The sequence below is a fragment of the Platalea leucorodia genome (genome assembly GCF_965183815.1).
Source record: "Platalea leucorodia genome assembly, chromosome: 8".
Classification (NCBI taxonomy): Eukaryota; Metazoa; Chordata; class Aves; order Pelecaniformes; family Threskiornithidae; genus Platalea; species Platalea leucorodia.
Window position 1 is genome coordinate 18,058,859 of NC_138830.1, and position 13,300 is coordinate 18,072,158.

The following is a 13,300-nucleotide window of genomic DNA, read 5'->3' on the forward strand; positions in this document are numbered from 1 at the left end:
TTGGGATTTTTTTAATAATAAATAAAGAATTATCTATTTTCAAGTAAATATGAAGAATATGAGGCTTTACTGGAAAGAGAAACAACATGCAGACAAATGTAGTTGGGGTACTTTTTGGGTGTTGGGGAGTTGGTATCCTCTTTTTGAGGAAAGAGAGCTAAAAGTTACTTATTTTCACAGCTAATATAATGGCTCCATCATCTCACATGTTTGGTCCAGTGTCCTGGGGAACTCCAGTGCCTAAACATTATTATCCTGGCTCCTATCCAGGAAATGTGTCTCTTGCAGGAACTATACCAGTTGGTTCTCACAACCAGTTTGTACCTCTGCAGGTAAGATCGGCAGGTTTGTCTTCATATTCTATTTTTGTAAAAAATGTGCCTACATGATGAATGCAACAACACCCCCACTGTGAAGCACTATTTAATATTAGAAAATTATTGTAAAAAATTGTATGCATGTTTTCTAAAAGTGGAATATTTGCAGTTTTTTGAGAATGCATTCTGTTAAATAATATTTATTTAATTTAAAGGTAACTAAAAAAAGGGCTGCTAGCAAGAAAAACTTTGAGTTCAAGGAGTTTCAGAGTTCCCCTCAAGCTGCACCACTAAAGAATGAACAGCCAGTGTCTTCTGACCACATTCAGCAAGATAGTTCTTCAACTCCTTTAAAATCTCCTCAAGCTGCTCAATCCACTGTTTCATTTCAAGACAATGTGGCTACTCCAAGCGTTCCTCATAACAAATCAACACCAAACACTTCCAGCAAGCGAAAGCCAAGAAAGCTGGCTGTCAATTTTGGCGCACCAAAATCTTCAGAATAAATATGGTAGCTAGGTGTATTTTTATCTTTAACTCTTCCCCCGCTGTTATGTTCTATCATTTAAAAAAATCAGAAAGCTCTATTAAAAAGACCAGCCACTTTAAGTATAATATAGAATGAAATACATTTTATTTGCTATGATTTTCAGGTTGTTATGAAAACCATAAAAATTATGTTAAAACTTAATTATTTTGACTTAAATTAGCAAAAGCCAGGAAATGCTGAGTTAAGGTTACCATGCTATCCTTTGTGCCTAGGTTTCTAAACAGTGGCTTACAGACTATACCGGGTAAGCAGCAATAACAGTGGCAACCTTAATTCAGAATTGCCGTGCTTTTTGGGAGGCATATGGAGCGGTAATAAGTTGGGCATCAAACATTGCTTAGTATGACATTTTGTATTCTAGCTTATTTTTAAATAGTGTAATAAGACAGAAAGGAAAAATCATTTAAATGCAGCTTTTACATCAGCTTCCCAGGTCCTTCTGAGTTGAATCAGTGTGACTAAAACCTAACTACAGTGGAACTGCCAAATTCGCTTTAACTATGAACTGCTAGGTTTTATACCAGAGGACAACAACTTTACAACCTTCAGAATGTAGGTATTATTGTATCTCTAGTATTAGCATGGCAAAAAGTGGTTGCTGATGCAGAATCTGTTCCAGGAGATTAATTTATAGGATGTATTGAATAAAAAAGAAAAAAATTGCAAAGTAGAGACCTCTTCGGTAAAGTACGTTTAATTTTTTTAATCTAGCAGCATTACCAATTTCGTTGTTTTCTGATGATAGAATAACATGGATATCTACTACAGATCTGCATAGCCTTCTAAAATGCTAGTGATATCCTGATTTTTTTCTAAATTATAAAAATGGCCAGAGTTTAAAGATGTCCATTTGTGCAGTATGGCTGTCAAAGTTATGTTTACTTAGAGTCCCTTTCTCCCTCTAATGGTCTGCGCCCTGAAACCTTCTCTGTGGTAGGTTATTTTCTGTTGCTAGTGACTTTTAATATTTATTTTTTAGTTTTGTGATAGAAGTTCTGTGTAGCAAAATTAAATTATCAGAAACTGTTACTATTGGTTCCATAAGAATATTCAGACAGAAAGCTGACTTGTATTTTTGGAGGGAGCTACGTTGTAAAAGAAGTAACTCCATCATTCTTAGTTCATATAGGAAAAAAAGAAGGCTCAAAGGTCCCTGTACTATTTTTAACCCACGTGTACCATTCTTATTGACATTAATAAGAAATCTTCAGTCTAAGAGAAAATTTGAAGCCTCAGTTGGTGCTGTTTACTGACACTGATTGAATTTCATTTTTCTTCTTTATTCTAATGTGTTCCAGAAAAAGTATTTTTTCTCTAAGGCCCAGAAAGCTTAGAAATAAAGCATACTTCAGCAATTCATTTTGTTGCCTCCAAACAGGTTTCGTGTTGGATCAGCAAGTCTGTAGACTTTCTTTCAGTTCACCTACCTTGTTCTTTGCCTCTGTTTCTTGGTGTAGTACCAAGTTTCACATTGTTACCATGTTATAGGATTTTTTTATATTGATCTCTCCAAAACAGTTGTTGCCTCAGCAGTATTTGTAGAATAGCAGCAACCCGTATAAAAAGGATCACAGAGGTAAAAACAAGGTTCAGAAATCTTATTTCATTTTACTTAGTATCACAAACCTTGTAGAATAGTCTACATACAGTCTTAAAATACATTGATTTTGTTGTGCTCTTTATAGCCATCTAGTCTCAAGAGGGTTTGAAGCCATATTCCGTGAAGGGAAAGTTGTACATTTTGGTGATTTATTGTCATGAGCAACACAAGACTGACACGATGCCGACATGCCAGCATTTTAGAAGTGTTTACATGAAATTCAGTTATGAGACACAGATGTTAGCCCCCCGTATCCTATATGAATTATCTGATCATCAGAGAAAAGATCTGTTTAGAAATTCCTGTGATGGAGATGAGACTATGTTAGAGTCTTGCATCACAGAATTTTGACATATCTGGATAGCCAATTTATGTAGATTTTTTAGAAGCAAAGTTATGAAGGACACTATGCTCTTAACACTGGTAAACACAGCAGTTTTTATTATTAATTAATTACTTCAGACTAAGACTTCCTCTCCCTCTTCAAGTAGAATTACTATATTTAGTATATATAGCTGGTTAAATACCTGATTCTGTAGCTGCTGCATATTGTATTAGTCCCTGGGTTTTAGTTTATATATTCTATGATACTGACTGCCTGGTGCCCAGTTAATTACAGTTTTACATGTCCTAGTAGATGTAACATCTGCATTGACCTATGCCATGTCCCCTATAATTTCAGTTTTATATTTTAACAAGGTGATTATGTTTAATTCATACAGATATAAATTTAAGCATTTGTTTTTCTCATAGATATAAAGTATTTTGTAAGCACTGGAGTTTTTCATTAGATCTTATACAGAGCAGTATTTTACTAAAAATTCAAAAGGGAAGACTTTTATGTGCGCATTTTTGTAGTTTCTGATTTTTTTAAAATAACTTTTCATTGTTTATCTGCCAAGTGAAATGTTTTAAATTTGCATATGAATGGATACAGAATGTATTTTTTGTGCTGTTTAGTGTTAAGTGTGCATTTGCAGATTTTTAGCATGTAGTTGCACAAAGGACTGTGCAAAGATATTTTAAAATATGAATATATGATACACTGAAGGAAAAACATTCATAAAAGTTAAATGCTATATAAAACTTTAATGCAATAGAATAATTTTATAAATTGTGTCTGTGTCTGCTTGGATTAAATATTGAAACAAGAAACATTACTTATTTTCACTGTTTTATTTCCAAATACTATATGGGAACTTCTGTATGCTCCAAACCGAAATTTTAAGATATAAATTAAATCTCATGAAGCCCAATTTCTGTGATTCTCAGAAGCAGCAACTGCCCACCTCTGAGCTCTTTCTTGGTGGCTTTCAACTACTACTCAGTTAAAGACATGAAGTTTGTTAAAAAGGCTGTTGGTCACTTTGCAATTAAAAGCATTTAACTAGATACTGATCTTCCAAAATTTCTTTGGCCTCTGTCACCCACTAGATTAAAAAAAAAAGGCTTTAGAAAAGGCAGTGATTACTTTCTGGCAAGTTCAGCCTTAGTGGTTCTTAACGAGGTGCAAAAACAGCTGATGGCTGAAAAGTAGGAGAAGCCATGGGTACCTGGAAATGTTTGACACCCTCATGTGAAGCCTTTTTCTGCACCTGGAGCAAAACATTGTGCTGAGATTTTTGCTAGAGTAAGAACAGTCACCTCATTTGTAACAAGGCTTCTGAATGAAACATAATGGCAAACTGCACTAAAACCAGTGTCATGTGTTTGAATGTCTCCAAGAGACAAATGGCAAGTTACGTTTCATAATGAGATTTCCTCATCCCCTATAGCAGCAGGTTTTTTAAATGAAAAATTGCCAAATTAACATTACTAGATTTTACCATTATTTTAGAGAGGGTGTATTGTGTATGTATACCGTGTGCTGAGTTTTGTTCTCTTTGACCAGTTATCTCCAAGATTATGTTGAAACTCTACTTGTTCCCTTTTAAAGCATAATGAACACTGTAGTTGTGCCAGGTAATTCTTAGTATCTTTGGTTGTGAGTTATGAACTTTGTTAGGATCTGTCTTTTGCCGGCTGCAGCACCAGCTTTTCATGTAGAGAGATGTTATTTTCCTTCTTGTAGATTATTGTGTGAATTAGCTTGTTTAAAGCAACTAGCATAAAGAATGGAGTACGCTCTTAACATGACCAGCTGCTGCAACTTGGTGTAACAATATTCTGTACAGAACAACAGTCTGGTTGGTATATACATTCAAGTCATATTACTCAACATGAAGATACCAAGATATAGCCTTGTATTTCTGAAGCTGTCTTCAAATTATTAGTCAATGGACCTTTAAGTACTGCAGTTATGCTGCATGGCAAGTTCTGCCTCGTTACTTTTCCCATCTCAATATATAGCACTAAAGAAAATCAAAGCAAATTAACTAAACGGATAACTTTAAAATATATCAGTTTGTGTGTAATAAATATAATGGACACTCCCATTCAAAAAGTAAGTGAGTTTTGTTCAGTTTAATTTATTTCATCTGAACTACTATATAGATGACCCCTGAAAGTGAGGAATCTCAAAGAAGGAATGGTTACTTACAGTAAGGGATTTTTTTTTTTTTTTGAGATGTGATCTCCATATGTATTCCATAATCAGCCTTCTTTACTACTGAGGGACAGTTATGTTCTTCTCTTTCTGTCTCTGGAAAGGGGACACAGTGACACCAAGGGCATAAGGGCAGTCTGAATACACACTCTTGGCCAAAAGAATCCAAATTCAGGTGCATGAGGACCCATGAATATTGAGACTGTAACATACATATTTCGAAGAATTGGATATCATGAGGTAAGTAGCTGTTGTTTATTAACAAAAGAATCCGTGGTTCCAACAACAGTTCCTTATTGCCAATTTTTTATAGGGCGTTTACTCTTACTTTTCTGTAATTTACAAATTTCCTGTTTCATTTCTGCTTTGAAAGACAATATAAATCAAAAAGAACAGGAGTTGCAGTGCCATCAAGTGCAAACAGTAAACCTGATTCCTGTTATTTGAAAGGCCAGAGAAAGCATTTTTCATTAAAACTTACTATTTTTTCTAGTAAAACTTGGTCAATAACTGTTACTGCATCAGCATGGCTTTATGAAAGTTGATAATCACCCTTAGTCCTGTATTTTGTGTAATGGCAAGAAAGACAACGGCTGGCAATCAAGAGCCAAAATGTAATTTCTGTGCCAGAAACAATAGCAATGAAATTGAAAGTTGGCAACTTCTGGCATGTTGAGTGTACGGGGTAAAGCAAGAACTGTGATTCCAGTTCAAGTAAGTGATGTATTTCAGTGTAACCTATGCATGTTTTAGATTTAGCACTAATTTGGGATAGAACATGACATTTACTATTAGCTCCTGATGTTTCTTCCCGTACATATTTATTTGAAACAGCTGAAATGCTTTGTCAGTCATTGAAACTTAACTCCGCAGGGTAAATGGAGAGCAGTGTGGGCTGCTGGAACCTCTGAGTTTACTGAGCCTATATTGAGATGGTTCGTTCTAGATTTTGATGCGTTTACATTTTTTCCTTTTCCTTCCCCTTGCTTTCTTCTTTAATTCCTTTTTATTTTTTTTCAAGTGGCTAGGTCTTATTGAAACAATAGTTCTTAAGTGCTTTCTCATCCCGTTAGCCTGTATATCCATTCTCCTGTTCTTAAACTTCATTGATGGCTATTTTCCTCTCTTTATTTTTAGATTTTTGTCCTGTGAATTTCCAGACTTTGAAATCAATGTTCTTTTAAAGAGCTGTTCAGCCCTGGATTTTCTAGGTACAAATGACCATTCCTCACATGTATACACGTACATACACATGTACACACACACACACGCACACGTACTCACACACACACACACACACGACTCAATCTGTTGTTTTCTCAAAGCAATTAATAGTTCTGTCATTTTCAGTCCGCATCATAATGCCTTAAGACACATCCAGAGGATGATGAACATTATCTCGTATATACACATTACATATCTCCAAATGTAGATATTACTTAGGATGGGTTAAAAGCATGGGCAAATAATGAAACATTAACAGAATAAGTACACCAGTTTTCACTTGACTTGCTTTGGTAAATAAATTCTTGGCTTAAAACTTGATTATCCTAAAGTCCACCTCATTCTCTGGCAAAGCTTACTTCTGTCACAGAGCTGGCAGAAAGGAAGGACTGCTTGTGCCTCAGGCACAATGCAAAACCTCACGTATGCGGGCACAGTTTTGAAGTGCAACTCTCTAGTCAAAATGCTGGCTTAACCAGTCTCTTATTACTTGTTCCCACTGAATCATGCCAAACTGTTTGTGTCACCACATTATGAACCATATCAAGGGATTAATATGATTGAAACTCTTTCCCCCATGTTATTTTTCAGCCTGATAGTTTGCCATGGAGCCACAAGAACAGCTTGTCTTGGTACAACAGTTCGCAGTGTGAGGGTGGGATGATTTAACAAGAGTGGAACTGCTTAAGAAACATCCCATTGCTGCCTAAAACTCAAATCACCCACAAAGCTAAAATGTTAGACTAACTGATGTAATTGTATGTGGTTCTGTCTGTTGGCTTCAAGGACAGCGGTAAATTCTGGCAGGAGTACAGGAGGAACTGCTGAGAATGGTCATATGGTAAATTATTGCAGCAAGATTTGCCACACGGCCATCACTTTCATTTTGGGCTGCCTGTTTAAGTTTCCAGGCAAAGCTTAATGAATGATGCATGTGGGCTGCACCAACTGATGGAGCAATAGAAATTAGTGGGCTCTTTCTTATTTAAATGCAAACTGACTAAGGACCCTGAAGTCAATGCTTTCACAATGTTAAAAGTTGTTAAAATGGTGGACCTAAGGAAGTAGGTAAAATGTTAAACGGTTTGATGAGGCAGTAGAAGGGTAGATGCATCTTGACAAAATACAGCTAAGGAAGGGAAGTTAAAGAAAAAAAAAATGTGCATTACAAGTTCTGGGTCTTGCTCTCCTCGATTGCAGTAGCTGAAATCCTGTTAGCACTGCCAGCAGCAAGTTTGATTCCTACTGGAAGCCTGGGGTGAGTAAAGAGGCTCCTATGTATCAGTCGCACAACAGAAATGCACCTGAGAATACCTTTATTTAAAAGAAAAAGTTACCTATTCCAAATACAGTTTAATTAATAATTTGAAAATTTTAATTAATAATCTGGTCCTAGAAAATGTCAAGATCATGTTTTTTTTCTAGTATTAGGTCTGCTGGACCTGTAGCACTCCCATCTCTCAAGGCCTGTTTTATCTTGGATAACGGGCAAACCCCTCTTGCCTGGCGTCCTCTGAAGTGTACTTGTTGCTGACTTAAACATGCTGAGCATGATGACATTGCTTACAAATATTCAATATAAATTACTCATGGTGTGGGTTTTGCCATTGCTGCCAGCAATGGATGATCTTCTTGTCCCTGATGTTCTGCTGTTTGGTTGGTTTTACTTCATAACAACTCCTTTCCTTTGCTACAGCATTGGATGGGTCCCTGGAGGGCCTCCACTCCTTCATTTGGTTTGATATTCCAGTAAAAGATAAGACCAGTCACGCTTTCCAGAGACCGAAGAAACGGAGGATTTCAGCACGGGAGATGCAGAAGTACGGGACGTAGCTGCTGCGGTAATTGGTATGTGCCCCCCGGTGTGTGAATTCTCTGCCTTCTGAACAGTGGAAGCGGCACCTGCATGCTCTCACCCCCACAGGAAAACTGGGGTGGTAGCGGAGGTTAGGCAGGCTTGTTACCAGCACTGCAAGGCGATACCAGAGAGGTTTGGAGGGTGTCGGTACATCTTCACTTTAAATTAAATGTTTCTGTGCTAAGATGAACTTGGGGCTTTTACCCATGTTGGCGATAAGGTTTTTCTCTGAAGGTGACAGAGGTTTTGGGTAGACAAAGCGTCCCCGTGTGGGAATATTATTTATCACAAAATAACAAGCTAATGCTGGATAAGTCATGTATGGACAAGCTATGCATGTCTGAAAACCTGCTTCCTCCTTTATTGCATTGTTTTTATCAGATTGCAAACAGAACAATAATATAAAATTTGTATTTCATAAGTCTTTCATAAATTGAGCAATTCTAATACGTGCTATGTATCTGAGATTACATATGGACTGCAACTATGCAAGTTGGTTCACGTTATCTTTTTCCAATGTATATATGGTATTCCTTTTCAAGATGCATCTAAGTTCTTATTAACCAGGGTTTAAAACTTTGTGGCAAGATACCGGTTTCTGGTCACTTCCATGCAATACAGTGAATCAGAGGGGTATGTATTTGTTACATCAAGAGCTTGTAAAAGAAAAAAGTAACCTGCACTTCCATTTTCTTTTTGAAGTTTTGCTTCATCTTGCAATGAGACGGGCCCCACTTGTATTGATACTGTAAAAACATGAAGGATGTCTAGATGCATTTTCCCAATTTTACTTAAGGCTTCTTAGTTTTTCAAAGTTTGGAGAGGTTTTAGCCTTTTATACCAGTTACACTTGTTGAATCTTATTTAGGGAGCTTTTTTTCAGGAGTTCTAAATAATTATTATTTACCGAAACTAACAGAATAATTAAATTAGCTTGAAGAAAAATAGTCTTGATCAGATATGAAGTACTTGATACCTTTCTCTGACGTACATCTATTAGCTGTATGTCAAGAGATTATAACTTGTCAAGTTACAGTCAAAGAGAATATAGAAGTCCAAGAGATGATGACTTTTTAATGAGTCGTTGCTTAGGGAGGAGAGGTGAAGCAGCCATCCCTTGGCGCTCTCAGTTCCACGTGCCTTCAGTTCCCCGTGATCCCAGCCTTTGTCCCAGTGACCTCTGTGACGGCCGGGCCGAGGTGGGGAGCCTCTCCTTATGTGGCGTTCACTGCCGTTAGCGCTCCTGGTTTAAAGACCCAATAACATGGGCCTGTTATCCCACATGATATCCTTCTGTTGTTCAGAGTGCAACTTTTTGTAGGAGGGGCCGAACAGAAGTGCAAGAGGAAAATATTTTCTGTGTACTTTTTGCTTTTGCTTTTCCTGCTCTAATTAAATGAGGAGTTAAAACTAATTGACTAATTCTTCTACTTAAATTGGGGTTAAAACTAAATTCTACTGATACTATTTTGGAGTTGAGCATCCTGAATTTTATTGCTTAACTGATCGGTCCTGTTGAAAAGCCACTACCCCATCTAAGGGCAATCTGGGAACATTTCTGTCACTAACTGCTCCAAGTGCCAGAGCAGTGCTGCAGATGAAGACTCGGTATAGTTACATTGAATTTGTTCACTGATGCTCGCTACCTTCAGTGACAAATCCCCGGAGCGACCATCCCTAGCTGTGTACCGAACACCCGCTCCTAGCGGACGTTTTTCCATGCGGTAGGGCTGTAAGGAGGCGCGGGGTTGAGGCAGCGCCTTCGCGCCGTGAGGAAATACTCCGCTGGCGCTCGCTGAATTCTGGTTTTTAGAAACCCTTTAACGTTTGGTGTTTAATTAGAAGCCTTTTACGCGCATTTGGTAAATTTACATAGAAACCGCACAGACTAAACACGGGCTTTTATTTCGGTGCGTTCGCTCTGTAGCCGGGATCCGGCTGCCGCGGGCCTGGCCGCCCTGAGGAGGGGCCGTCACTGCCGGGAAACCCGCCCACCCCATGAGGGCGCGGGGCGCAGGTGCCGCCGGACGCGGCGGCAGGGGGCTGGGCCGCCCGCCCGCCCGCCCTCCCCGCGGCGGCCCAGCGCCGGCCTCTGCCGCAGGGGGCCACGGGGGCCACGGCTCCCGAGCCGCCGCCAGGCCGCGGCCTGCGGAGGCCGCCCCCAGGCCCGCCCCCGCCGGCGGCGGGCGCCACCTGCCAGCCCGGCGCCACCGCGACCCGCCTCCCGCCGCCGCGCTGCCCGCGCCCATAGGCCGGCCGGGCGCCCGCCCCGCGGCGGGGCGGTGGTTTTCTAGCGGGCGGCGGCGGCCCCGCCGCACTCCGCGGTCTCTGCGCGGCGGGCGATGCCGTGCGGGCAGCAGGAGAGCGGCGCCGCCGCCGCCCCGGCGCGGTTCGTGGTGGGGGTGGACGTGGGCAGCACGCTGGTGAAGTGCCACGTCTATGACCGGGCGGCCGCGGTCAGAGGCTCCAGCTGCAGGAAGGTGAATCCGCGGCGGGGGGGGCGGGGGGCAGCGGCGGGCGCGCTGCGGGGCGGCGCCCTCGCCTCGCCGCCGGGCCGAGCGGCGGGACGCGGCGGGCGAGGGCAGCCTGGGGCGGCCTTTGCCTCGGGAGCCGTCGGCGGGGGCGGCCGCCTGCGGGCGGGGCCGAGCGTGCCCGCTCTCCCCCGAGTGCCGGGCGGTTTTGACCTGCGGGTCTCTGGGTCCCTCACGCCGGCGGGGTCCCGGGAGGCGGCGGCTTGGCCCGGGGTTGCCCGGGCGGGGCTCGGCGTGGGCAGGGTTGGCAGGCGCTCACCCGGCGTGGCTCTTCCCAGTGCGCGGCATCCCCTGAGCCGGGGGGACGGGGACGGGGACGGCTTCGCGGCGGCCCTCCGACCGGCCTGGCTGAGACAAAACCCCCGGCCCGCTTGGTACCCCGCGGGCACCGCCGGTGCGCTCGCCCCGTTACCTCCTGGCGTTTGCTGCCGCCCACCTTCCCCTGTTCACTTCGCTTTAGTCGCTTATCAACTAATCCCTCTTAAAACAAAACGCCTTTTGTTAGTAGGGCATAGCGGAGGCTTGCGTAGGTCCTGCATGTCCACACGTCCCATTATGTAACAGTGCTGCGTTAAAAAGCGTTAACTTTGGAACACGAATTTCAGGCTGCTTTTGGTTTGCACGGCTCGTGATTTTGGGATGAAGACAATCTCCAGAATTAACTTTTTTATTGTTAGCTCTTGCAAGGAAAATATTGAAGCGAGGGGAAGCGTGAGAAACCTGATGGGCTTTCAGAGGTGGAAGGGGATGGTCTCAGCGGAGCTGGCCCTCCCTCGCTGGAAGCCCACCTCTGGCCTGCTGTGCCGCGCTGCTGGCGAGCTGCTCAGAGGGATCGACGTCCGAGTTCAGCAGCAGAGCCAAAAGACTTTCTGAGAAACCTGGTTTACAGTTTGGAGCCCTGAAAAGGGTTTACAGGCTCCCCAGTTCTGGGGGTTTGGGCTTCTTTATTCTCTATGAACAGAGGAGGTCTTCTAGAGATCACACACCCACGTTCAACTGTGTTTTAGAAGTGACAAAACGCTGTGTTGTTTCTCCGCTTGCGGTAGATTCAGAAAACTAAGAACAAAAAAAAGCAAAACTAAATGTGTTTGCACCAGCTTTCACAAGAATGCTGGTTTCTGTGAGCTAGGGATCATAACAATGGTGTGTGTCTTTCGTGAACAGGTGGAATCGCTTTATCCTCGTCCTGGCTGGGTTGAATTAGATCCTGAAGTGCTCTGGAGTCAGTTTGTTGGTGTAATAAAAGAGGCTGTACAAGGTAATGGCTTATGAAGTTTGAGAAGTTAATTAATTATTCATCAAAATTAGTAAAGTTAGTTAATTAGGTAAGATTATTTATTTTTTAAAAGTACTGAAAATTCATCACTGAGCACAGGTCTACAACATGCTTTAGGGCTTATTCAATCATTATGTAAAACAGGACACTTTAATTGCTTTTTTTCTTTCAGTGGGGCCAGATTAGGATTGAAGTGGAACCAGAAGCGGTGTGCATACTCGATTTACACGTCAGTGATAGCGCCTTGTTGCTCCAGCTTTTTGTATGTTTATTCTCCCCCAGTGTCTGCCTTCCTCCAGATGCCTCTGTGTACAAACAGAGAGTAGGCTTGTTTTCCCCTTCCAATTCCCCATTATTCCACTGCCGCTTTGTGCATGCAGTTGTGAGCCTATGAGAATGAAAGCAGGATGCTGCATAGTTGTGCTTGCTTGATTACAACCCGATATTCGCGCTTTCCCCATTCAAACTACAAATGGTTCTTACCATCCGATTTCTGTATTATTGTTCCTTTCTATTTGTACTTTAGCCTAAAATTTCCTATTACTCCACGCACTAAACCACACACAACTCCCTTTTCTGCCAAACTTCTGAAGTGTTTTTTTGCCCCCCCCTTTTCTGGATTCTGCTCTAACTGTGCACTTACTCTCTACAACTCCCACAGCTTTCCCATTATACCAGCTCCAGCATTCTGTAATCCAGCATGGATCACCTTCTGTGCCACGCTGATGCCGTGGACCTGTCAGCTGCACCCAAGCTTGCTTTCTCACAGTGCCCCAGCCGCCTTGTCACGTGTGTGCGCATCGTACTCTTTCTTACAGTGCCTAAAGTTCCTCCTGTTCAGCCACTTGCAGTTTGGTCTCCAAGTGTTGCTCTGCCTCCAAGCCTGGCTCAAGGCAAAACTGCGCTTATCTCTTCCTTTGGAAGGCAGCCTAGGGGACAGAGAAAGTAACTGTTACCAGGTGTAAGCTGCAGCTGATTATTTTGGGCTCTTGTTCTGTTTTCTCAGCAGCCACAACTGTTCTGTCACAGGAATAGCAATGTCACCTCAGCCCCTAAAGACCTTACTAGCTTCCTTCACTCCCATTCTGTGGGGCAAATCAGGAAGCAAGATTTTTCAGCTAGTTTTAAAAGGGGAAGCTTTTCTTGCGGCCACGCTGTGCACGCTGTCGGCAAGTCATTTTTAAGTGGTTGTGTAATGTAAGTGAGCATAATCCCACGCTGCTGTCAAAAGCAGCAGTTCATCCCTCCTTTTTGCAGGGTTGTTTCAAGTCCAGAGCAGTTTTCTGAGTCAAATCACTGTGCGGTTGTTTATGCCAGCAGAGCTTCACAAATGTTTGTGCCAGTGCAAGAGAGGGTGTAGTACCAGGCGCAGGAATGGCTGTCTGGAAGCAGAAAGAAG

General features: G+C 42.2%; 2 protein-coding genes across 15 annotated transcripts in view; both read left to right on the forward strand.

Annotated features, from left to right (window-relative positions):
• XRN1 (5'-3' exoribonuclease 1) overlaps positions 1-4,296 on the forward strand; it is a 37,294-nt gene extending 32,998 nt beyond the window's left edge. For 6 of the 8 annotated variants that reach the window (XM_082319470.1, XM_082319474.1, XM_082319472.1 and 3 more), the window contains 2 exons: positions 181-332; positions 533-4,295. In XM_082319470.1, the coding sequence (XP_082175596.1) occupies positions 181-332; positions 533-823 (443 nt within the window). In that variant the 3' untranslated portion in view covers positions 824-4,295. Of the gene's footprint in view, positions 1-180; positions 333-532 lie in introns of all 8 variants that reach the window. The other 2 variants (XM_082319471.1, XM_082319477.1) reach the window with 2 other exon arrangements.
• A 1,940-nt stretch (positions 4,297-6,236) lies between these two features.
• The window catches only part of GK5 (glycerol kinase 5), a gene marked incomplete at its 5' end in the record, with an annotated part of 34,704 nt that continues 27,640 nt past the window's right edge, over positions 6,237-13,300 (forward strand). For 5 of the 7 annotated variants that reach the window (XR_014228960.1, XM_082319480.1, XM_082319481.1 and 2 more), the window contains 2 exons: positions 10,437-10,574; positions 11,790-11,883. Coding sequence is in view for 4 of the 7 variants with exons in the window: in XM_082319480.1 (XP_082175606.1) it covers positions 10,437-10,574; positions 11,790-11,883 (232 nt within the window). The other 2 variants (XM_082319482.1, XM_082319483.1) reach the window with 2 other exon arrangements.